The 25,988-nt window shown below is 42.9% G+C and overlaps 1 protein-coding gene across 1 annotated transcript; it reads right to left on the bottom strand.

Moving 5' to 3' along the window:
- Positions 1 to 1,433: 1,433 nt before the first annotated feature.
- On the bottom strand, positions 1,434 to 25,297 carry Nkap (NFKB activating protein). Its single transcript, XM_070039811.1, has 9 exons — positions 24,790 to 25,297; positions 22,393 to 22,473; positions 19,033 to 19,103; positions 17,191 to 17,334; positions 14,505 to 14,568; positions 12,085 to 12,194; positions 11,294 to 11,369; positions 7,695 to 7,844; positions 1,434 to 3,919 (listed from the first exon to the last, which is right to left on the bottom strand). The coding sequence occupies exons 1-9, from the start codon at positions 25,167 to 25,169 to the stop codon at positions 3,745 to 3,747; spliced, it is 1,251 nt and encodes a 416-aa protein (XP_069895912.1). The 5' UTR covers positions 25,170 to 25,297; the 3' UTR covers positions 1,434 to 3,744.
- Positions 25,298 to 25,988: the final 691 nt, after the last annotated feature.

The following is a 25,988-nucleotide window of genomic DNA, read 5'->3' as shown; positions in this document are numbered from 1 at the left end:
TGAAGCTTTATGTGTGGGTGCGCTGGTCCTGGGGCCGGGGCACTGTCTCTGAGTTTCTTTTGCTCAAAGCTAGCCCTTTACCACTTGAGCCACAACTCTAAGCTTTTTGGTGGTTAATTGGAGATAAGAGTCTAAGGGACTTTCCTGCCCACGCTGGCTTTAAACTGTGATCCTCAGATCTCAGACTCCTGAGTAGCTAGGAATACAGGTGTGAGGCACCATCACCAGGCTTGAAACTATTCTTTATAGATCATCCCCAAATACACTTCCATGAAGGAAATGTCAAGGTTCTGAAATAAACTGTTATCTTTTCTTTCATTTAGTCAACAAACATTTGTTGACTACTCTGTGCAAGAGATCAGAGAATCAAATAAACTCACCTAAACTACTTTGCCAATGAAAAATTTTAAAAAAAATTAGTCTCTAGGAACCAGTAACAAAGAAAATGTCCTAGAGAATAAAAATTTTAAATGGGAACTATAAACTTTAGGTTTTATAAGGAAATACATAGACTAAGACAAGTTTCAGATCTAGTTCCTTTTAACTTTTGGAGAATATAAACTTATTAGGCTACCAGTATATAGAAAATGAAATAATTTCCAGTTCAAGGGTTATAAAGGTTAAAACATGCCTATTTAGTACCTGTGGATTAAACCAATATTTTCTCACAAAGGTTAAATAGAAAAAAAAAAACATGTTCCATGCTTTGTAACATGGCTGTCTTATTAAAAAAAAATCCACTGATGAAAAATGTTATTGACTGGTATTGGTGATTAAAGCCAGGGCCTTGCCCATATCATGCAAATACTCTAGCACTTAAGCCAAGCCCACACAGCTGGAAAAATGAAATTATTATATATAGAGAGGTCATTTTATAGAAGCACCCATTAATCTAAATTTACCCTATGCACAGTGATGTATATCCAAACAACCTGCCAACCTTGCCACGTGTGAGTGGCTTATGCCTTTAATTAATCCCAGCACTCAGCAGGCTGACAGAGGATTGTGAATTTGAGGCTAGTTTGGGTAACAAAATAAGCTTGAGGTCAGATTGGTGTATGTAGTGAGATTTCTTTAAGTTAAAGCCAAAGAACAATCCTGAACAAAAGCAGCCAAAACATCCACTTCCTCCCCTTCATTCTTTTGACCTAACTGTAATTGAACAAAATAGGAGAAATACAGGACCTCACACTCCCACAATGTGCACTTGTCATAAAAGTGATGAGGTAGGGAACAGATGACACATGTGAAAGGAAATGTACTTATTACCTGATGTATGTAAAGATAACCCCTCGGGGCTGGGAAGGTGGCTCAGTGGTAGAGCGCTTGCCTTGCATTCATGAGGCCCTGGGTTCCATTCCTCAGCACCACATAAGCAAAAAGAAAAAAGCCGGAAGTGGCGCTGTGGCTCAAGTGGTAGAGCGCTAGCCTTGAGCTGAAGAGCTGAGGGACAGCACCCAGGCCAAGTTTAAGCCCCATGACCGGACCCCCAAAAATAAAATAAAGGTAACCCCCCACCCCGTATATCACCTCTAAAGCAACAACAATAAATTGGAAAAAAAAGTGACAAAGTAAGAGGGTTTTACAAAAACTTAAGTATTAAGCTGAATGATAGATATTAAAAGAAAAAATAAAAAAAAAAAAAAAAGAAAGAAAAAAAATCCTTGAAACGGGCTGGGAATGTGGCCTAGTGGCACAGTGCTTGCCTAGCATGCACGAAGCCTGGGTTCATTTCCTCAGTACCACATAAACAGAAAAAGCCAGAAGTGGCACTGTGGCTCAAATGGTAGAGCACTACCTGAGAGCAAAAGAAGCTCAAGGATAGTGCCCAGGCCCTGAGTTCAAGCCCTAGGACTGGCAAAAACAAAACACAAAAAACAACAAAAAAACCTCCGCAAAAAAACCCTGAAAGGTTTAAAATAAAATCTCATCACTTAAAAGAACAATGTTAAAAATTTTTAATATTTGTTTCATCCTTATGAAAAAAACGTTAAAAAATATGGATTCACTATTTTGCATATATCAGCACGCTGGAGCACAGTTGGTTCTCATTTGTTTTACACAGTATCTTAGAAATAATGTGCTTACATAGGCACAGCAATAGACTTCTGAAGAATTTATACTTGAATAATTTTTTGGGGGGTATTGGTCCTGGGGCTTGAACTTAGGGCATAGGCACTGTTCCTGAACTAGTGATCTACCACTTGAGCCACAGCTCCACTTCTGGGTTTTGGGTGGCTACTTGGAGATGAATCTCATGGACTTTCCTGTCTGGGCTGGCTTTCAACCATGATCCAGAGCTTTGCCTCCTGAGTAGCTAGGCAGAACATTGGTACCTAAAAGTAAGTTTGTTTGTGATGTTGGGGAGTAAATTCAAAACATCTCTAAGCTATACTTTCAGCTCGAGAAAATGAGTAACTTACTAAGAATTTTGCTTTTTGGTTTGTTGGTTTTAGAGGCAGGGACTTTAATAACATCATTTCTAGAACAGACTGTATTATAGAATCATTTTTTAAATTCCAGATTTCCTTTTTATAGCAAAATCTTCACATCAAGAAAAATAGCCTCCTATATCATTTCTACCCAGTCAGTTTCTTTTTTTTTTAATTTAATTTTATTGTCAACGTGATGTACAGAGTGGTTACAGTTACATATGTAAGGTCGTGAGTACATTTCTTTTCTTTTTTTTTTTTTTTGGTCCAGTCGTGGGGCCTGAACTCTGGGCCTGGGTGCTGTCCCTCAGCTCTTCAGCTCAAGGCTAGCGCTCTACCACTTGAGCCACAGCACCACTTCCGGCTTTTTTCTTTTTGCTTATGTGGTGCTGAGGAATCGAACCCAGGGCCTCAGGCATGCAAGGCAAGCGCTCTACCACTGAGCCACCTTCCCAGCCCCTCTACCAAGTCAGTTTCTAACATATTCAATATAGAATGATAACTCCCTACACGTTTGTGATTGGGGTGGGAGTGAACATGAAGTAGCGCCAATAATATAAATAAACCATTGTGTGTCACTGAAGTTTCTCATATGGCACCTTGTTTCTCTATGTCACCTCTCTTAAAACAATGGAATTTTACCTTTTTTTTTTTTTGGTGCTGGTCTGGGGCTTGAACTCAGGACTGGGGCACTGTCCCTGAGCTGCTTTTGCTCAAGGCTAGCACTCTACCACTTGAACCATAGCTCCACTTAGAGCTTTTTTGGTAGTTTGTTAGACGTAACAGTCTGACAAATTTTCCTGGCTGGGTTGGCTTTGTACTCTGGTCCACAGCAAGCATAAACCACCAGCACCTGGCTAGAATTTTACTCTTAATTTGGATTTTCAACCAGAAATTCATGGCAATCCAAAAAAAACCAGTGAAATGACCAAAGATATGAATAAGAAACATTCTTTTTTGTGCCAGTCCTGATGCTTTAACTTGGGGCCTGGGTGCTTGGTTCAAGACTAGCACTCTACCACCTAAGACCTCGTTCCACTTCCAGCTTTTTGATGGTTAACTGGAGATTAGATTCACAGACTTTCCTGTTCAGGATGGCTTCGAATTGAGATCCTCAGATTTCAGCCTCCTGAGTAATTAAGATTACAAACGTGGGTCGCCGGCACCCGGCTAAGAAGCCATTGTTAATGGAAGGACTGAAAAGAATTAAATAGAAGGCATGGTAGCACTGTAAAGCTTGCTCAGGGAATACTGTGGAACCCATTAATTTTGTTGTTGTTAAAAAGTCTGCTGAAAAGTCAGAAAAAATCTTTTATTTGTCATCCTTCCCTTTAGTTTTTCGGTATACCATTTCTCGAAAACTGGCCAGGATCTTGTTCTCTCTCTTCCGTCTCTCTTCTTGGTTGAAAGACGCAAGTGCTCTCTTCTCATCAGCACTATAGATCTGGTTTTCTTTCCTCAATCGCACGGCCTCCATTCGGCGATGCCTAGAAATAATTTTATATTTGGCTTAATTTCTCAATATTTTCATAGTATATCCTCATTCATTTAAAAAATACAGAATGTGTATTTAAGAACTGATAAAAATTGAATAGTTATTAGATGATCATTGGTAATCTTTTTTTTGGCAGTCATGGGGCTTGAACTATGGGCCTGGGGGCTGTCCCTGAGCTCTTCAGCTCCAAGTGAGCACTCTACCACTATGAGCCACAGTGCCACTTCCGGTTTTCTGATGGTTAATTGTAGATAAGAGTTTCATGGACTTTCCTGACCAGGCTGGCTTTGAACTGTGATCCTCAGATTTCAGCCTCCTGAGCAGCCAGGATTATAGGCATGAGCCACTGGCGCCCGGCGATATTAATCTGTTGATGTGTTCTTTGATTCATTTCTAGTATTCAAATAATGATCTTGATCTTCTGTCAACAAAGAATTCATCTCAAGACAGATCAGTAATATTAGCGGTAAAGGCAGAAGGAAACTATGCCAGGAGAGCTACAGGTCTGTTTTATGTAGAGGGAAAAATTTCATGAAAAGCTGCCTTTTTGTCTATGTACTCAATCTTACACAATCAGTTTAGAAGTTTGACCCTTACAAAAAGTGTTAAGGACAAGACAGGAGGGCAGAGGCGTAGCTGTATGGGAGAATCATAGAAATAACAATATAGTTTGCTCAGGATACAATGAGTACTCCATGCATTTTATCTGGAAAAGAAAGTAAAAGATACCTCTGGGTGCCAGTGGCTCATTCCTGTAATCCTAACTACTCAGGAGGCTGAGGTTGGCAGGACAAAAATTCCAAGCCAGGCAGGGCAGAAAATTCCCTGAGACTCCAGAAGAACCAGCTAAAAAGCCAGACTGGAGGTTTAATTCAAGTGACAGAAGCCCAGCAAGCATGAGGCCCTGAGTTCAAACCTTAGTACTGGCAAAAAAAAAAAAAGTATATAAATGACGCTATGATGAACACCCATTATCCATGTATGTGTTTCCTGGTACATGCAAAGATTCTTCTCCTGAGTTGCCAGGAATGGAATTTCTGAGTCATAGAACATATGAATGTTTAGCTTTTCAAGATAATACCAGTTAGGGGCTGGGAAGGTGGCTCAGTGGTAGTGCGCTTGCCTTGCATGCATGAGGCCCTGGGTTCAATTCCTCAGCACCACATAAGCAAAAAGAAAAAGCCAAAGTGGCGCTGTGGCTCAAGTGGTAGAGCGCTAGCCTTGAGAAGAGCTGAGGGACAGTGCCCAGGCCCAGAGTTCAGGCCCCACGACTGGACCCCCCCAAAAAAAGATAATGCCAGTTGGGGCTGGGAAGGTGGCTCAGTGGTAGAGCACTTGCTTGCCTTGCATGCATGAGGCCCTGGGTTAGATTCCTCAGCACCACATAAGCAAAAAGAAAAAAGACAGAAGTGGCGCTGTGGCTCAAGTGGTAGAGCACTAGCCTTGAGCTGAAGAGCTGAGGGACCGCACCCAGGCCTAGAGAGTTCAGGCCCCATGGCCGGACTCAAAAAAAAAAAAAAAAAAAGATAATGCCGGTTGTTCACCAAAGTGTACTAATAGATACAGCCACTGGTAGAATTTAAGAGATTCTGATAAGCCACATCATTTCAAATGCCTGAAATGCTTGTTTTATTTTTCCATTTCCTTTTCGGTTGTTTATATGTATTCTTTACATATTATCATTATAGGCATGACCCACAAGCACCAGGAAAAATAAAATTTCTTTTGTTGGTTATAGGGCTTGAACTCAGGGCCTGGATACTATCTGAGCTTCTTTGTGCTCAAGGCTAGTGCTCTACCACTTGAGCCACAGCACCACTTCCCCCTGAGCTTTTTTGCTCAAGGCTAGTGCTCTACTACGTTGAACCACAGTGCCACTTCTGACCCTGACACTTTTTTTTTAAGTTCTTTTCTCCCTTTCTTTCTTTTGCCAGTCCTGGGGCTTGAACTCAGGCACCGGGCACTGTCCTGAGCTTCTTTTACTCAAGGCTAGCACTCTCCCGTTTGAGCCACAGCGTTATTTCCAGCTTTTTTTGTTTATGTGGTACTGAGGAATCAAACCCAGGGCTTCATGCATGCTAGGCAAGCACTCTACCACTAAGCTACATTCCTAACCCGACACTGAAATTTTCTATGCAAATAATCATATCAATTACAAAAATATGTTATATATCCATTCTGAACTTTGTACCTTTAGTTCACTTTCCTTGTCTTACTATACTAATCCCCTGAACTGTTGTTTTAAAGCCTGTCCTCAGAATTTCAAGATTCTCAATGTGCTTTAGGGGTTCTTCAAATACGTGCCTCCAATGCCATTTCAAAACAGTTATCTAAGGGTAGGGTGGCTCATGCCTGTAATCCTAACTATTCAGGAGGCTGAGATCTGAGGATTGAGGTTCAAAGCCAGCCCAGGCAGGAAAGTCCATGAGATGCTTATCTCCAATAAAGCACCAGAATACCAGAAGTGGTGCTGTGGCTCAAGTGGTAGAGCACTAGCCTTAAGCTGAAGAGATGAGGGACAGTGCCCAGGCCCAGAGTTCAAGCCCCACACCGACAAAAAAAAAATAGTTATCTAGTTGGGCTCTGGTGGTTCATGCCTGTAATCCTTCTTTTGGGCTCTAAAATTTAATATTTTTTTGCTGGTCGTGGGGCTTGAACTCTGGGCCTGGGCACGGTCCCTCAGCTCTTCAGCTCAAGACTAGCGTTCTACCACTTGAGTCACAGTGCCACTTCCGGCTTTTTCTGCTTATGTGGTGCTGAGGAATTGAATCCAGGGCCTCATGCATGCAAGGCAAGCACTCTACCACTGAGCCACATTCCCAGCCCCTTAAATAATTTTTATTTATAAAATGTCTCTGGATCCTAGCTACTCAGGAGGCTGAGATCTGAGGATCACAGTTCAAAGCCATCTCAGGTAGGAAAAGTCTATATAAGACTCTTATCTCCAATTAACCACTTGAAAACCAGAAATGGAGCTGTGGCTCAAAGTGGTAGAGCACTAGCCTTTAGTGAAAGACTTCAGGGATAGTGCCCAGGTCCTGAGTTCAAGGCCCCCAACTGACAAAAAAAAATCTCAAATTTATCAGGCTCTTGTGGATCACACCTGTTAATCCTAGCTACTCAGGAGGCTGAGATCTGAGGACTGCAGTTCAAAGCCAGCCCAGGCAAGAAAGTTTGTGAGACTCTTTATCTCCAATTAAGCACCAAAAAAAGCTGGAAGTGGAGTTGTGGCTCAAGTGGTAGAAGGTTAGCCTTCAGCAAAATAGCTCAGGGAGATTGCCTAGACAAGCCCTAGGACTGGCCGGGGGGGGGGGGGGGGGGGGGGGGAGAATTCCAAATTTAACTTAGTCTTAATACTGCTGCCTGTATTCCTCCTTCCTTCTTCCTTCGCTATCTCTTCTCGGAGGACAGTGCTTTATGAAATTGCTAACTGCCAAAATGTCACATTCTCACTGGCACTACTATACATAAGTGATCTTAATTATATATCTGCAGTGGATAAAATAGCTATACCAAATATGAACTAGGAAAATACAAGGTAAATACCACTTCTTTGAAGTTGGAGATACAGTTCAATTCCATACATACCTGGAGGGTAGCTAAATGTGTTTATATCAATAGAGCCATCATCAAATATGTATTTATGCTAGATTTTCCATTAGGAAGTAGTCACTTAAAGAAAATCAATCAATAATATATAATTCCGGTAGAAATGAAGGAGGATAAAGGGCTAATCATAGAAACTAAACTCAGGTCTAAACACATACCTGCTACCACTCATTACGTAACCAGAACATTCAAATGATGCAATTTCTTCACTGGTCAAGCCAATTTCACCTCTTCGTGGAATACGTTTTCCAGCTTTTACATATTCAGCCATCGCTGCACCTTCACCAGGTAACAGAGCATGGCCATAGCTACAAAGTAGAAGTCAGAAAAGATCTATTAGCATTAGCATGTCATATAAAGCTCATCATTCTAGAGAGAACACAGAACATTTTCTCTTGAACAGCAGTAGGAATAATAGTACTGAGGACTGTGCTAAAAAAGCCCAATAGAAATTGCCTTATTTTTATTATAAGACCTGTTTAGTAACCCAGAAATATACACATAATTTGGAAGAACTACACAATTGTAATTTATGATGTATAGCTGTTGGTTAATTTATCCCTATAGATGCTGCTATCGTTGCCTCTGCCTCCATTTCGTTCCCTTTCTCCCTCTTACCTTTTTTTGTTGTTGTTTTGTCATGGGGCTTCTCAAGGCCTGGGCACTGTCTCTGAGCTTCTTTTCCTCAAGGCTAGTGCTCTAGCACTTGAGCCACAGCACCACTTTAGGCTTTTTTCTGTTTATGTGGTACTAAGGAATTGAACCTGGGACTCTATGCATGCTAGGCAAACACTACCACTGAACCACATTCCCAGCCCTCCCTTTTCTCTTTAAAACAGCAAGTCTCTAATTTACTTATATTTTAGGCTTATAGCTAGTACTATTATTATGAAGAATAATTACATATTATTTTTTATTCAAAGGGATTTTCAAGGCTATTATCCTTTAATTCTATTAATATTTCTTGCCCATTCAACTTAGAACAAAAATAATCTCTGTCCTAGTAGAACTGACATTACTGTCAATTGTAATACAAGGGAAATAGAATATATTGCATAAAAGAAGTAGAAAGTGCTGGGAGATTAAACAGGTAGAGCTAGGCACAAGTGGCTCACGCCTGTAATCCTAACTACTCAGGAGGCTGAGATCTGAGGATCGCAATTCAAAGCCAGCTGGGGAAGGAAAGTCTGAGGTTCATCTCCACTTAACCATCAGAAAACTGGAAGTAGTGCTCTGGCTTAAAGTGGTAGAATGCTAGCCTTGAGCAAAAGAGCTAAGGGACAGCACCCAGGCCCTGAATTCAAGCCCCACAACCAAAAGAAAACAACAACAACAAAAACACAACTCCTTGTGGAGGACAAGTATTGGGAATCAGCATTAAGTTCCCTCCTTCTGAAAAGAGCTTTGAAGGATGGCTAAGGATTTTAACAAGAAATAGAAGTGAGAAAAAAACAAAACAAAACCAAACAACCAGAGGGCAGGAAAAAGAAAAGGCATACTGGGAAAAAAAACGAACTGGAGGGGCTGGGAAGTTGGCTCAGGGGTAGAGCACTTGCCTTGCATGCATGAGGCCCTGGGTTCGATTCCTCAGCACCACATAAGTAGAAAAAAAAAGCCGGAAGTGGCGCTGTGGTTCAAGTGGTAGAGTGCTAGCCTTGAGCTGAAGAGCTGAGGGACAGTGCCCAGGCCCAGAGTTCAGGCCCCACAACTGGACCAAAAAAAAAAAAAAAAAAAAAGAAACGAACTGGACAAGGCTTAACCACTGACTGTGCAGTAAGTAACTTTCAGCAGTCCAGATGGCTGGAATCTGGTATAAATATGGGAGTAGAGGGAAATAAGTTTGACAAGAAAATTCAAGGCCATACGTTTTGGAAGGTGTGTGTGTGTGTACATTTTTTAAAATAAATATTTTATCTTATAGTATTTAAAATATATATGAGTGTGTATATATATATATATATATGTGTGTGTGTGTGTGTGTGTGTGTGTGTATAGATACATATACATATATATAAATGTTTTTTTCTTCTTGGTGGGTCATGGATTTGAACTCAGGGCCTGGGTGCTTTTGCTTAAGGCTAGTACTCTACCACTTTGAGCCACAGATCCACTTCTGGTTTTAGGAGGCTAATTAGAGAGTCTTATGGACTTTCCTGCCCAGACTGGCTTCAAAAGGTGATCCTCAGATCTCAGCATCCTGAGAGGCATGAGCCACCAGAACCAGGCTCTTGGAAGGGACTTTAGCTATTGAAAATACACTGCTACTTGGGCTGGGAATGTGGCTTAGTAGTAGAGTGCTTCCCTAGCATGCATGAAGCCCTGGGTTCAATTCCTCAGTAGCACATAAACAGAAAAAGCCAGAAGTGGTGCTGTGGTTCAAGTGGTAGAGTGCTAGCCTTGAGCAAAAGAAGCTCAAGGACAGTGCCCAGGCCCTGAGTTCAAGCCCCAGGACTGGCAAACAAAAATACCTTGCTACTGGATAGCAGTTCAGACATCTCACACGTGACCATTTCCTCCTCCTTCCTTCTCCGAGGAGCTGAGCCAGAGGAGAGACTAGATCACTGCTAGGTAGAGTCTACAGCTCCAAGTCCACAATAAAACAGCTATAGAAAAAAAAAGAAACCCCACTCTTTCTTCTCCCCTAAAATACATTTTATATCTTGGGGCCCTCAGGGGGAATTTGAGGCAGAAAAGCTATAGGAAAAGAATGCTGAAATTAACCCCCTCTCATAGTCATACCTTAGGAGACAACCAGGATTTCTTTCTTTCTCCTTTCCTTTCCTCCTCCCTCTCTCAATCTACCTCTCCCTCTCTCTCCCCTTTTATGATTAAAAAGGATCAAAGTTGTTTATGAAGGAAATGTAACAGGAGAGATAGGTGACAATATGTAGGCAGTAAAACAGAAGCTAATCAAGAGAAATGCCTTAGCTGGGCACTGGTGGCTCACGCCTGTAATCCTAGCTACTCAGGAGGCTGAGATCTGAGGATCGCGGTTCAAAGCCAGCCCGGGCAGGAGAGACCGTGAGACTCCTATCTCCAATAAACCACCAGAAAACCGGAAGTGGCGCTGTAGCTCAAGTGGTAGAGCGCTCGCCTTGAGCTGAAGAGCTGAGGGACAGCGCCCAGGCCCAGAGTTCAAGCCCCACAACCGACAAAAAAAAAAAAAAAAAAAAAAAGAGAAATGCCTTAATCCTTAAATCTTAACTTGTAGCCAGCACTAGTAATGTAATCCTAGCTACTCAGGAGGCTGAGATCTGAGGATCATGGTTCAAAGCCAGCCATGAGACTCTCATCTCTGATTAGCCACCAGCACACACAGACAGACAGACACAGACAGACAGACACAGACAGACAGACACAGACAGACAGACACAGACAGACACAGACACAGACACAGACAGACACAGACACAGACACACACACACTTTTTTGGACAGACCTAGGGCTTGAACTCAGGGCCTAACACTCACTTTGGATACCTGGAAGTACTGTTTCAATGTTCAGAGTTGCTAAATAACCTGGTGTTTTTCCCCAGCTTCAAAAGAATAAAGGCAGAAGATTAACAGTTGCCATTTTAACTCCATCTCCTGCATGGGAAAGAAGTGCTTTTCTTTCTCTCCCCTTTAACCTTGCTCTTGAGCCATCTACCTCAAGCCACTGTCTCCTTTAATGGCCACTCTCTCTATTAATCTCCTTGCCTACTTAGCCACTTATAAACACATGAATGAATGAATAAATAAAAAACACTGCTACTTACTTCAAAGGTTTATCATCTTGAGAGGCAAGTGTTTTTGGAGCCTCTGGGCCAATTAAATCCGATGGTTCTTCAGCCTCTGTAGTAAAGATATTTAGAAATATATTTGATTTTTTTTTTTTGGTCATGGGGCTTTGAACTCAGGGTTTGGGCTGTCCATGAGCTTTTCTGCTCAAGGCTAGGGCGCAAACACTTTGAGCCACAGCTCCATTTCTGGTTTTCTGCTGGTTAATTGGGGATCAGTCTCATGAACTTTCCTACCTGGGCTGGCTTTGAACCTTGATCCTCAGATCTCTGTCTTCTGAGCAGCTAGGATTACAAGTATGAGCCACCAGTGCCCGGTTATCTATCTATCTATCTATCTATCTATCTATCTATCTATCTATCTATCTATCTATCTATCTATCTATCTATCTATCTACCTATATCTATCTGGAGAGGGAAGGAGAGAGAGAGGGGGGAGGGAGGGAAGGAGAGAGGGAGAGAAAGAGGTCATGGGTCTTGAACTCAGGGTCTGGGCACTATCCCTAGTTTTTCTGTTTAAGGACAGGGTGCTAGCACTTTGAGCCATGGCTCCACATCTGGTTTTCTGGCTATTAATTGGAGATGAGAGTCTCACAGAATTTCCTGCCTGGGCTAGCTTTGAACTATGTGATCCTCAGATCTCAGCCTCCTGAGTAGCTAGAATTACAGGTGTGAGCCACTGGGGTGCCAGGCTTACATTTGCATTCTGACTAACCAGTTATTTTACTATTTCATCTGTTTTGAATAAAAAGTCTATCAGAAGAACCTACTTGCTCGTTCCTTCCAGGGATTCTCCAGGAATTCTTCTTGAGAATCTTTTGAGCTTGAATCACTAGACTCTTTTCTGCTCTTCTTAGACTTCTTTTTCTTATATTTCTTCCTGAAGAGATTATAATTTGATTAAAATCCACTAAACACTCCCATGTTTTAGGGCATCTTGTTTTTTTTAAATTGTCTGTCATGGGGCTTGAACTCAGGGCCTGGGCATTGTTCCTGAATTTTTCTGCTCAAGGCCAGCACTCTACCACTTGAGGCATAGCCCCAGTTTTGTTTTTTTGGTAGTTAAGTGGAGTTAAGAGTCTCACAGATTTTTATTCCTGGGCTGGCTTTGAACCTGAATCCTCAGAACACAGCCTACTGAGTAGCTAGGACTACAGGCGTGAGCTACCAGTACCTGGCTAAACATCTTGATTTTTTCAAGGCAATGAAAAAAACTGATAAAATTATCTGAATTACCAGCTTGTTCAAAGTTGCTAAATCTTAAAAATCTAAGTAAATCATACTTTGCTAACAATGAAATACAGTTCTGATGTAGAAAGATCATAGAAACAAAAATAGATTTTGCACTGGGCGCTAGTAGCTCATGCCTGTAATCCTAACTGCTTAGAAAGCTGAGATCTGAGAATCGTAGTTTGAAGCCAGCACAGGCAGAAAAGTCCCCATGAGATTCATCTCCAATTAACCACTCAAAACTGGAAGCTGCGCTGTGGTTCAAGTTGTAGAGTGCTAGCCTTGAACACAAAGAGGTTCAGGGACACCAGGTCCTGAGTTCAAGCCCCATAACTGACAAAAAAGAAAAAAAAAAGATCTTGCTAGGCACAATGACTGATACCTTTAATACTAGCTACTTGGGAAGTGATGAGGAGGGCTGTGGTTTGAGGTCATCTTGGACAAAAAGTGGTGGCACATGCATATCATTCCAGTTATGACGGAGGCATAAATAGGAGGACTTTGATCCAGGTTAGCCTGGGCAAAACAAAAAAATCCTACCAAAAATTAAAGCAAAGCTGGGCAATAGTGGCTCACACCCGTAATCCTAGCTACTCAGGAGGCTGAGATCTGAGGATGGCGGTTCAAAGCCAGCATGGGCAGGAATGTCCATGAGACAATTATCTCCAATTAACCACCAGAAAACCAGAAGTGGTGCTGTGGCTCAAGTGGTAGAGTGCTTGCCTTGAGCTGAAGAGCTCCGGGGCAGTACCCAGGCCAGAGTTCAAGCCCCATGACTGACAAAAAAAAATTAAAGCAGTAAGTGCTGGGGGGTATGGCTCAAGTACACTACCAAGTGCAAATGCCCTGATTTCAAACCCCAGTAACTTTCACCCAAAAGCCCAAACACCCTACTTTTTTTTTTTTTTTTTTTTTTTGTTCTGGTTGTGGGGCCTGAACTCTGGGCCTGGGCACTGTCCCTCAGCTCTTCAGCTCAAGGCGAGTGCTCTACCTCTTGAGCCACAGCACCACTTACCCTCTCTACTTTTAACCAATTTGAACATAATAATAAGTTTGAGTATAGTGGATTGAAATTTTATCAACTATGTTTATCTACTTATTTATTTTTGCCTGTCCTGGGGTTTGAACTCAGGGCCTGGGCTTTATCCCTGAGCCTCTCTGTGCTTAGGGCTAGCACTCTACCACTTGAGCCACAGTACCACTTCCTACTTTTTCTGTTTATGTGGTACTGATGAATCAAACCCAGGACTTCATGCATGCTAGGTAGGCACTCTACCACTGAGCAACATTCCCAGCCCCAAATCATTATAGTTTATAGACATCACTTGGATATTGATTTCAATTAACTACAAAAGAAAGCCTACTGAGAATTAAGGATTGATTGCTAAGTATTTTAGGCATAATAATTTTTTTTTTTTGGTGCCAGTGCTCTTGGGGCTTGAACTCAGGGCCTGGGTACTGTCCCTGAACTTTTATTTTTGTTCAAGGCTAGCACTCTACCACTTGAACCACAGCTCCACTTTGGCTTTTTGGGTGGTTAACAGGAGATAAGAGTCTCATGGACTTTCCTGCCCAGGCTGGCTTTGAACCGTGATCCTCAGGTATCAACTTCCCAAGAAGGTAGGATTACAGGCATGAGTCACCCATGCCTGGCTTCTTGGACGAAATTTCCTGCTCAGATGTCAGCTTCCTGAGTAGCTAGGATTATATACTAAACCAGTAGATTGTTTAGTAGCATTGCTTTTGGTTTTTTTAAACAATGCCTATTATTTAGAGAAAGATGTTAAATTGTTGATGGACAGAACAATATCTGGGATTAGTTCCAAAATAACTGGGGGAGTATGGAGACTGACCACGAGGCTAGAGTTGTTCACAATAAGATGGGCAAATGGGGGGATCATTATACTATTTTATCTAATTTCAGATATGCCTTAACTTTAAAAAATAAAGAAAAACTTACGCTCTGCGTTTCTTTTTCTTTTCCTTTTTCTTAGCCTTTTTTGCTCTCCTTTTTGTATCTTCATCTGCAAATTAAAACACACAATTGAAAAGTAGCTTTAAATTCTAAATCTCCAGCCAATGAGTCAATGGCTCATATCTTTAATCCTAGCTATTCAGGAGACTGAAACATGAGGATGGAAGCCAGCCTGGGCAGGAAAGAATATGAGATTTTTTTTGTTGTTGTTGTTTTTTGGGTCCGGTCGTGGGGCTTGAACTCTGAGCCTGGGCGCTGTCCCTCAGCTCTTCAGCTCAAGGCAGGCGCTCTACCGCTGTGAGCGCCACTTCCGGCTTTTTTCCTTTTGCTTATGTGGTGCTGAGGAATCGAACCCAGGGCCTCAGGCATGCAAGGCAAGCACTCTACCACTGAGCCACCTTCCCAGCCCAAGAATATGAGATTTTTGTTTGTTTGCTGGCTGTGGGGCTTGAACTCAAGGCTTGGGCACTGTCCCTAAGGATAATGAGGACTAGGGAAACCTAAGTCATAGCAGGGAAAAAGTGCCTTTATGTAACACATCTACCCTAGAGGAGGTATCCTCTGGTTAAACATCACCTAGCAGACGGCACAAAAAGTACACTATAAACATGTAATTGAATAAAGTTAAGGAAATGAAAATATGGTTAGAAAATTAACATGATACCATATTCTAAGTTTTTTTTTTTTGGTCAGTGGTGGTGCTTGAACTCTGGGCCTGGGCACTGTCTCTAAGCTCTTCAGCTCAAGGCTAGTGCTCTACCACTATGAGCCACAGCACCACTTCCGGTTTTCTGGTGGTTAATTGGAGATAAGAGTCTCATGGACTTTCCTGCCAGGCTGGATTTGAACTGAGATCCTCAGATCTCAGCCTCCTGAGTAGCTAGGATTACAGGTATGAGCCACTGACATCCAGCTCTGGCTCTGCTATATATATATATTTTTGGGTCCGGTCGTGGGCCTGAACTCTGGGCCTGGGCGCTGTCCCTCAGCTCTTCAGCTCAAGGCTAGTGCTCTACCACTTGAGCCACAGCGCCACTTCCGGCTTTTTTCTTTTTGCTTATGTGGTGCTGAGGAATTGAACCCAGGGCCTCATGCATGCAAGGCAAGCGCTCTACCACTGAGCCACCTTCCCAGCCCCATGGCTCTGCTATATTTTAACACCCCTAAAAGGAAGCTGGAAAGGGAGAGTTAGATTGGCAGGACAGGGGAGAATGATGAAAGGGATGACACCAACTAAGATACATTGTACTTGTGGACAGATTTGTTGAATGGAGACCCCTTTTACAATTAAAGCTAACAGAAATATAAATAAATAAATAAACAAATTGGATACTTGAGTGTGTGTGCGCGTCAGTTCTGGCTCTTCAACTCAGGGCCTAGGTGCTGTCCCTGAGCTTTTTTTTCCCTTTCTTGCTAAGGCTCTACCACTTGAGTCAGAGATCCACTTCCAGCTTTTTTCCTTGTGGTTAATAGGAGGTAGGAGTTTCACAGACCTTCCTGTCCAGGCTGGCTTGGAACTGTAATCTTTAGATCTCAGCTTCCTGAGTTGCTAGGATTACAGGCATGAGCTACTGGCACCCAGCTGTTAGTTTTTTGAGACAAGGTCTCAATATGTAGCACAGGCTGGCCTCATACTCTTTATTCTCTGGCCTCAGCCTCTATAGCATTGGGATTACAAATGGATGTCAGTTAGCCCAGTGTCAATTTTTATATTTTTAGTGCCAGTCCTGGGGCTTAAATTCAGGGCCTGGGCACTTGTCCCTGAGCTTCTTTTGTTCACAGCTATCACTCTACCACTTGAGCCACAGCTCTACTTTCAGGTTTTTCTGAGTAGTTTAGTGAGGATAGAGTTGCACAGACTTCCTTGTCCAGGCTGGCTTTGAACTGTGATCTTTATATCTCAGCCTGCTGAGTAGCTAGAACTACAGGTGTGAGCCACCAGTGCCCAGTGTCAATAATTTTTTAAGGTAGCTTTTTATGATGTACTAACTCAGATAAAGTTCCATGTATCAACTGGCAGTTAGCCTGAAAGGAGTAATTCATGGCATGATTCTTTAAAAACTGCAGAGATGCCTCCTTGTAGGCATGTGAATTACACCAAAGAGCCAACCATGGAGCATATATGCCCAATATGGATTAATTTGGCACCCTATGTGTTATAGTCCAATCTCTACAGTTGCTTGAGGCCATGTACTTTGTGCAAGGATTGATTACTGTTCTAAAGTCAGTTTGCTTAACTTTGAACCCCACTTGTGACCTCAGATATGGTACTTAGTACTTGCACTCTATCTTAATTTCCTTATATGCAAGATGTTTTTATTGTGTGTACTACACAGAAATAATAAATAATAAATACTTAGTAATAATAAGTACTTAGTGGAGTACCTGGCACAAATTTGGTGAGAAGACAGAAAATTCGCTATTTTTGTTTTAAGAACCTCCTTGTAGGGATGCTATTTCTTAGAGGGAAGAGTACAGGGAGTGTGATAGAGGGGGTGAAATATCAGAATACAGTGGAAACGTGCAGCGGTAAAACAACAAAATCCTACCCCAACCACATATAACTGATAGAAGCCAATTAAAAAACGAAAATAATTTTCTTCTAAAATAAGTTTTAAGAAGTAAAACTGGTTTTGAAGCAAGGCTTGCAGAATGATGCTGGTTTTCTTACCACTGGAGTTGGTTTCAGAATCAGAGTCACTATCACTCTCTTCAGAATACTTCTTGTGTTTTTTTTTAGATGATTTTTTCTTTCTCCTTTTCTTAGACCTTTCTTTTGAATGACCAGATGACTTCTTCTTCTTCTTCTTTTCATCTATAGTAAATACAAATAAAAATTACCTTCTAGCCAGGTGCCGGTAGCTCATACCTGTAATTCTACCTACTCAGGAAGCTGAGATCTGAGGATCATGGTTCAAAGCCAGCCTGGGCAGAGAAGTCCGTGAGACTCTTATCTCCAATTAACCACCAGAAAACTGGAAGTGGCGCTGTGGCTCAAAGTGGTAGAGCTCTAGCATTGAGTGAAAGAGCTCAGGGAGAGTGCCCAGGCCCTGAGTTCAAGCCCCTCGACTGACAAAAAATAACAACAACAATAACACCTGGTAGCTGGGCACCAGTAAGCTCACATATGGAATCTGAGCTTCTTAGGAGGCTAGATCTGTTGATTGTGGTTCAAAGACAGCTTTGGCAGGAAATTCTGTGAGATTCGTATCCCCAATTAAACACCAAAATCTGGAAGTGGAGCTGTGGCTCAAGTGGTAGAACCTAGCCATGAGTAAAACAGCTCAGGGACACCATCCATGCAGAATTCGAGCCCCAGGGCTGACACAAAACAAAAAAATCACTTCTAAGGAAATACTCCTTAACATTGATTTTATTATATTTGATTTTTTTTGGGGGGGGTTTGTCGGTTGTGGGCCTGAATTCTGGGCCTGGGCACTGTCCCTCAGCTCTTCAGCTCAAGGTTAGCCTTCTACCACTTGAGCCACAGCGCCACTTCCGGCCTTTTCTGCTTATGTGGTGCCGAAGAATGGAACCCAGGGCCTCATGCATGCAAGGCAAGCACTCTACCACTGAGCTACCTTCCCAGCCCTTTATATTTGAAATACTGAAAAATAATAGACAATTGCCAACTTCAGTAAAAGCAAAGTAGAAATAATCTTCAACTACTCATTAACTTTTTTTTTTTTTTTGCCAGTCCTGGGGATTGAACTTGGAGCCTGGGCTCTGACCCTGAGCCTCTCTGGCCTCAATGCTAGTGCTCTACCATTTGAGCCATGGCACCACTTCCAGCCTTTTCTATTTTTATGGTACTGAGGAATTGAACCCAGGACTTCATGCATGCTAGGCAGGCATTCTACCACAGCCAGATTCCCAGCCCTCATAAACAAGTTTTATATTTTAATTTTTTTGTCAGTTTGTGGGGCTTGAACTCTGGGCCCAGGCGCTGTCCCTGAGCTCTACAGCTCAAGGCAAGCACTCTATCACTTGAGACACAGCGCGACTTCCAGTTTTCTGGTGGTTAATTGGCGATAAGAGTCTCATGAGCTTTCCTGTCCAGGCTGGCTTTGAACCATGATCCTCAGATCTCAGCTTCCTTAGTAGCTAGGATTACAGGTGTGAGCCACCAGAGCCCAGCAAGTTCTGTATTTTATTTTATTTTTATTTATTTATTTTTGGGTCCAGTCGTGAGGCCTGAACTCTGGGCCTGGGCGCTGTCCCTCAGCTCTTCAGCTCAAGGCTAGCGCTCTACCACATGAGCCACAGCGCCACTTCTGGCTTTTTTTTCTTTTTGCTTATGTGGTGCTGAGGAATTGAACCCAGGGCCTCAGGCATGCAAGGCAAGTGCTCTACCACCTTCCCAGCCCCAGTTCTGTATTTTAGAAGTACCTTCAGAGGTTGGGATGTAGCTCAGTGGCAAAGTGCTTGCCCAGCAAGTGCAACCTCCTGTGCTTGATCCCCAGTACCAAAAAAGAAAAGACAAAAACAAAACAAAACAAGTACCCAAAAGTACCTTCTGAACTTGATGCTGAAGTAGTGCTTTTCTTTGGCTCTTCATCCTCTACTGGTGTATGTTCATCAGAGCTAAATTTAAAGAAAACGGTTCTAAGAATTTTTTTAAAGTTATAAAATATAAACCGGAGCACTACACATGTTCTTTGGGCCTGGGCGCTGTCCCTGCACTCTTCAGCTCAAGGCGAGCGCTCTACCGCTTGAGCCACAGCGCCACTTCCTGTTTTTGAGTGGTTTATTGGAAAGAAGAGTCTCATGGACTTTCCTGCCTGGGCTGGCTTTGAACTGGTTTTGAACCTGATCTTCAGATCTCAGCCTCCTGAGTAGCTAGGATTACAGGGTGAGCCACCGGCGCCTGGCTAAACATGGATTTTAAAAAGTTAAATAACAGCATGGACTGTCCAAGAAACCATTAAAAGCAAACAGTGGGCTGGGAGCCAGTGGCTCACAATTGTAATCCTAGCTACTCAGGAGGCTGAGATCTGAGGATCACAGTATGAAACCAGTCTGGGCAGCAAAGTTGGTGAGACTTTTATCTCCTACTAACCACCAGAAAACTAGAAGTGGTGCTGTGGCTCAAAGTGGTAGAGTGCTAGCCTTGAACAACTGACAAAAAAAAAAAATAAAGCAAGCAGTGGACCATTTTTCTGGTGGTTGTAGGGCTTGAACTCTGGGCTTTGGTGCTGTCCCTCAGCAATTCAGCTCAAGGAGAGCACTCTACCACTTGAGCTACAGTGTCACTTCTGGTTTTCTAGAGGTTTATTAAAAAGTCTCACGGAGGTTCCCGCCCAGGCTGGCTTTGAACCAGTGATCCTCAGATCTTAGCCTCCTGAGTAGCTGGGATTACAGGCGGGAACCACTGGCGCCCAGCTTGAAATGTGTGTGTGTGTGTGTGTGTGTGTGTGTGTGCTTGCCAGTGTGAGTGTGTGTGTGTGTGTGTGTCTGCTTGGAACCTGTGTGTGTGTGTGCTAGCCAGTCCTAGAGCTTGAACTCAGGGCCTTGGTTCTGTCCCTTAGCTTTTTTTGTTCAAGGCTCGCACTCTACCACTTGAACCATAGCTCCACTTCTGGCTTTTTGGTAGTTAATTAGGGATAAAAGTTGCATGGAGAGCTGGGCGCCAGTGGCTCATATCTGTAATACTCAGGGGGTTGACATCTGACACCTGTGGTTCGCAGCCAACCCAGGCAGAAATGTCCCCATGAGACTTTTATCTCCAATGAATCACCAGAAAACCAGAAGTGGCACTGTGGCTCAAAGTGGTAGAGTGCTAGCTCAGGGACAGTGCTCAGGCTCTGAGTTCAAGCTCCATGACCAACCCCCGGCAAAAAAAATTCCATACTTAAAAACTAGGCAGCCACATGCAGAAAACTAAAAGTGGACCTCAGTCTATCATCATGCACTAACATCAAATCAAAATGGAATAAAGACCTTAACATCAAACCTTAAACCTGAAACTACTGCAGGACAGAGTAGGAGAGACACTTGAACTTATAAACACAGGCAGGAACTTCCTGAACAGAGTCCCAGGGTCACAATAAATTGGAGAGAGACTCAACAAATGGGACTACCTTAAAACAAAAAGTTTCTAGCTGGGCGCTGGTGGCTCATGTCTGTAATCCTAGCTACTCAGGAGGCTGAGATCTGAGAATCGCGGTTCAAAGCCAGCCCGGGCAGGAGAGACCATGAGACTCCTATCTCCAATAAACCACCAGAAAACCGGAAGTGGCGCTGTAGCTCAAGTGGTAGAGTGCTCGCCTTGAGCTGAAGAGCTGAGGGACAGCGCCCAGGCCCAGAGTTCAAGCCCCACAACCGACCAAAAAAAAAAATAAAGTAATCACTCCCAAATTAACAAACCAATCATTAAATGGGCAAGGGAGCTAAAGAGACTTCTCAGAAGAGATAAAAATGGCAAAGAAATACATGAGGAAATGTTCATCATCCCTGGCTGTAAAGGGAATGCAAATAAAAACAACCTGAGATACCACCTTACCCCAGTCTGAATGGCCCACATCCTAAATTCAGCTAACAACAAATGCTGGAGGGGATGCGGAGAAAGAGGAACCCTATTGCATTGCTGGTGGGAATGTATACTAATACAACCACTTTGGAAAGCAGTCTGGATGTACCTCAGAAAGCTAAATATAGACCTCCCCTATGACCCAGCCATACCACTCCTTGGCATCTACCCTGAGCAACAGGAACCAGGATACAAGGACACATGCACCTCTGTGTTCATGGCAGCACTATTCACAATAGCCAAGATATGGAAACAACCCAGATGCCCCACTACAGATGAATGGATCCAAAAAATGTGGTAACTATATACAATGGAATTTTACATAGCCATTAGAACGGATAAAATAATGGCATTTGCAGGGAAATGGATGGAACTAGAACAAATCATTTTGAGCAAGGTAAGCCAAGAGCAGAGGTAAATGGCACATGGTCTCCCTGATATGTGGATGTTAAATCCAAAATGCAAGGAGATATGACAAATTAAAAAGGAATCGAGAAACAAAGGACCTCTACTCATTTTGTCATATCATTACTAAATGACCCCATGTTCTTGACCACATATATGGTATATATGTGCATATCTGAAGGTAGCTAGGAGGAAGACGCAGAATCAGAGGGAAACAGGTAAAACATACAACAGAGGGGCCCATCAGCTGCACTGGACATTGATGAAAATGAACTAAGTAACTCAAGGGCAATGAAGAGAAGGAGGGAATGAGAGGGAAAGAGGAAATAGCTTACACTAAACAAAAGGAAAGAAATGTACATATCACCTAATGTGGAAGAAATAATTGTATTGTCAAAGCTCATAGAATACACAAACTTTATAGAACATGATGACAATTTGCTTCATGAAGGTTTAAATGTGTTTGTGACTTTAACCAAGTATCATATCTCACAATACTGTAAAATTTGTGAAATGTATGCAATCACTTAATCACAATACAAAATTATAAAAAAAAATTGACAGTAAAGCTGGGCTGTCTGTGGCTCATGCCTGTCATCCTATCTACTAAGGTTCTGAGGCTGAGATCTGAGGACTTAAGTTCAAAGCCAGCCTGGGCAGACAAATCAGACTCTTATTTCCAATAATCAGCAACAAGCCAGAAGCAGAAGTGTAGCTCAAGTAGTAGAGCATCAGCCTTTATCAAAATAGCCAAGCTAGAGCTCAAAGCCCCGAGTTCAACTATAATGCCAGAGAGCACATGCACGCACACATGCACGCATGCACGTATGCATGCATGCATGTACATGCACTGCCCCCACCCCCCCCACATACACAGAAAAAAATCTGACAGTAGACTCAGGATTCAAACAAATGTTACAATGACTTAAAACTACTTACTCTGGCTCAGGGTTCTTTGGAGAAAGTCCCCATACTTCAGGAGCTCCTAATTCTCCAATCCTCTCTCTCTCACTTAATCTCCTAGAAGATAAAATATTTCAATAACTCAATGAATTGTTTCCAAAATACATAATCAGATTGAGTCAACAGAAATTCCATTTCCCTTGTACACGTTATCTTTCCTTCTTCATTGAGATGAAGTCTAAGTTGTTCAGACTAGGTAGGAATAATTGGGCTCAAGTGATTCTTCTCCTGCTTCAGCCATCTGAGTAGCTTGCTTGACAGGACATGCCTCCACATCTGGATTTCGTGTGTGTGTGTGTGTGTGTGTGTGTGTGTGTGTGTGTGTGTGTGTGTGTGTGTGTGTGTGTGTGTGTGTGTGTGTGTGTGTGTGTGTGTGTGTGTTAAATTTTATTTGATGTCTGTCCTGGGGCTTGAACTCAGGACCTGGGCACTGTCCCTGAGCTTTTGTGCTAAGGCTAGCATTCTTCCACACAAGAGCCACAGTTCCACTTCTGACAATTTTGGTAGTTAATTGGAGATGAGTCTCATGGGCTTCGAATTGTGATCCTCAGATATGATCTTCCTTAGACAAAGAAATTTAAAAGGGGACAAGTTGGGCCTATGTGTCTCAAACCCATAATCCTAGCTACTCAGGAGGCTGAGATCTGAGAATCTCAGTTTGAAGTCAGTCAGGGCAAATAGAGACTTTTATCTCCAATTAATCAGCAAAAAGCTAGTATTGGAGGCGTGGCCTAAGTGGTAGAGTAACATCTGTAAGGGGGAAAAAGTCAAGCTCCAGGCTCTGAGTTCAAGCCCAGCCTCAGTGATCAATCAATCAATACTCAGAGTAGTAGAGGAAAGATTTCCTGCTAAACTGTAAGCACAAAGTCCCATTCTCATACCTGTTACCACTTGCCTTCATCTGCAGTTAAGATAATTTATCCTCTAAATGTATAAATCAATTTCTTTTTTTAAAATCTTTTTTTTTTATTGTGAAAATACTGTACAGAGGGGTTACAATTACATGGGCAAGATAATGAGTACATTTCTTATCAAGCATTGTAGCCTCTCCTTTGTTTCCCCTTCCCATCCCATACTCCCCCCCGCCCCCCCCTTCAAAGTTGCAAAGTTAATTTTCGACATAATGACTTGTAAGTCTCATTGTTGTAATGGGTCCACCTGTATCCCTATTTAAATGATTTGTTATAAATGCAATTTCATCTGAGCAGTTCTTGAATGTTTTTCTGGAGTCTCCAGTAAGAAACAATTTGCTTTGTGACTGATGTACTGTGAGTATCTTTATGACAACTTAGTTAGGTGAGGTAGATTTCTAACCTATCTCAGGACTGTTTTTACTGTTTCTAGTACTATGTGCTCATGGAATACTTGTTTTGTTCCAGGCACTAATTATTATAACCCTATAAACCCTAGTACTAATTTTATATCCCACTTCTGTTGGCAGTGTTGGGGATTGAACACAGGGCCTTAAAAGCTTGCTAGGCATGCATTCTACCACTAAGTTAAAACCCCAGTCCCCAAGTCCCTTTAAATAGTGAAGAAATGAAGCTCAGAGAGGTTCCTAGGTTTACCAAGGCTATTATTAGGTGGTAAGTAAGGGCTTCAAACTCAGGCATTCTGATATTGAAACCTGTCTTTTTCATCACTATTGTTTTGACTCACACAGCAATGTTATAAGCCTTTCTCCTTCTACAACTATATACTCTCCCCACAACAGTCATTCTCATTAGAAGAGATCTAGACTTTTTTCCCCAAGGTAATTTCATCTACAGCTTAGCAGATGACTTGTCCCACTATAACCAAATAATATTGTGTGAGGGGAAGGCTTTATACATTTCCAATTTAAATCCTAAGGGGCTTCCAGCCCTTCCCATTTCCCCTGCAAAACTTCCACTTACATATCACATTATGTCAAACTTATCTGTTCCTTTAGTCAACAAGCACTGGTTGCTCGCCCACAAAGTGGTTGGCACTAATTCTGTGACCAATCAAAACAAAGCTTTACCTTTCTATGGGTTCAGTTAGCGATGGAAAAATAAGCTTAGGCCTTTAGAATGACACAACCAAGTACGAGCTGTAGAGAGCTAAGGCTGTCAGCCACATCCACTAATAAGCCAAAGTGGAAATGAGGTGGCCTGAAACCAGAGCATTATGAAGGAGCTTGAGAATGAGTGAATATGTCTGGGAAGAAAAGGAATTAAAAAGTCGCGAATAGATTGAAAAAGAAAAAAAAAAAAAAAAGGTCGAACAAGGGTCCAAACTAGGCAGGGAGCAAAAAAACGAATAATCAGAATCCGAACGAATGATAAAGAGGACCCCAAAGGCAGGAACAAGACAAGGAACTGGAAAAAGACAAGGTACGACGATGTCACTCACTTCTGTCGAAGGCTCTCCTCTCTTTCCTTGTCCAGGAGGCTAGGCCACGGTTTGTCGCTTCCGTAGGGGCGCGAGTAGCCGCCATAGTAGGTGGACGAGGAGGCAGAAGCGAAGGGGGTGCTGCGTGGCGCAGAGGGGCGCTCTCGCGAGCGCGAGCGGGAGCGGTAAGACTGGTTTCGGGAGCTTTGGCTGAGGCCGCTCTGATGGTGGCTGAGGCCATTCCGGTCACCAGACCGAGAACACGAGCGCGAGCGGGAGCGGTGGCCTCGCGGGGAGCGGGCATACTTGCTGGGCTTGGGGCTGTTCGAGGAACTGCGACGTTTTCCTCCGGAACCACTGGCCTCCCACTCAGGGCTTCGGGATCGAGACACCGGAGACATTACTTCAGTTTTCGCCGACGCGGCAGGACATGGAGGCGGCACTCACGACCCTCTAAGAATGTGGACTGCCTTGGCTCCTACAAGCGCATCACCGAAGCGACTAAACCCGAAGAAACCTTAGAGATGGTTCCGGGTGCGCCGGCAAACTCCTTCCCCAGATTGCCGGAGGGCGCTGGCCAATGAGAAGGAATGTGTGTACCAGTGTAAATGTGTCCGGTCAGCAAATTGCGTCCATGAACTATCTGGTTCCGAGTGAAGTTCCTCAAATCAATGTGCATAGATCATTTTCTTTATGAGTTTCAGATTCGAAATAGTTGAAGGGAAAGACGAATATTAATACAAGATACAATTCATTGAGGAGCCATATAGACAACATGGTTATTATTATTTTTCTGTCGTTCCTGAGGCTTGAACTCAGGGTCTGGGTGTTGTACCTGAGCTTCTTTGTGCTCAAGGCTACCACTCTACCACTTGAGCCATGGCACCACTTCTGGCTTTTTCTGAGTCTCACGACTTTCCTGCCCGGGCTGGCTTAGAACTGCGACCCTTAGGTCTCAGCCTCCTGAGTAGGATTAAAGGTGTGAACCACTGGCTACCGGCTCCAGTTAGTGTGTGTGTGTGTGTGTGTGTGTGTGTGTGTGTGTGTGTGTGTGTGTGTGTGTGTGTGTGTGTGTGTGTGTTTTCATATTCAGGGCCTGGTGGTTGCTCCCTCAGCTTTTCTGCTCAAGGCTGGCACTTCACCACACAAGCCACACAGGCAGTTTGCTGGTTAATTGATGATAAGCATGTCATGGACTTTCCTGCCTAGGCTGGCCTTTG

The sequence above is a fragment of the Dipodomys merriami genome, unplaced genomic scaffold, assembly GCF_024711535.1.
Source record: "Dipodomys merriami isolate MVZ:Mamm:240054 unplaced genomic scaffold, mDipMer1.0.p SCAF_3, whole genome shotgun sequence".
In the NCBI taxonomy this organism is placed as follows: Eukaryota; Metazoa; Chordata; class Mammalia; order Rodentia; family Heteromyidae; genus Dipodomys; species Dipodomys merriami.
Note: the sequence above shows the minus strand (reverse complement) of the source record. Positions and strands in the feature narration are given on the sequence as shown.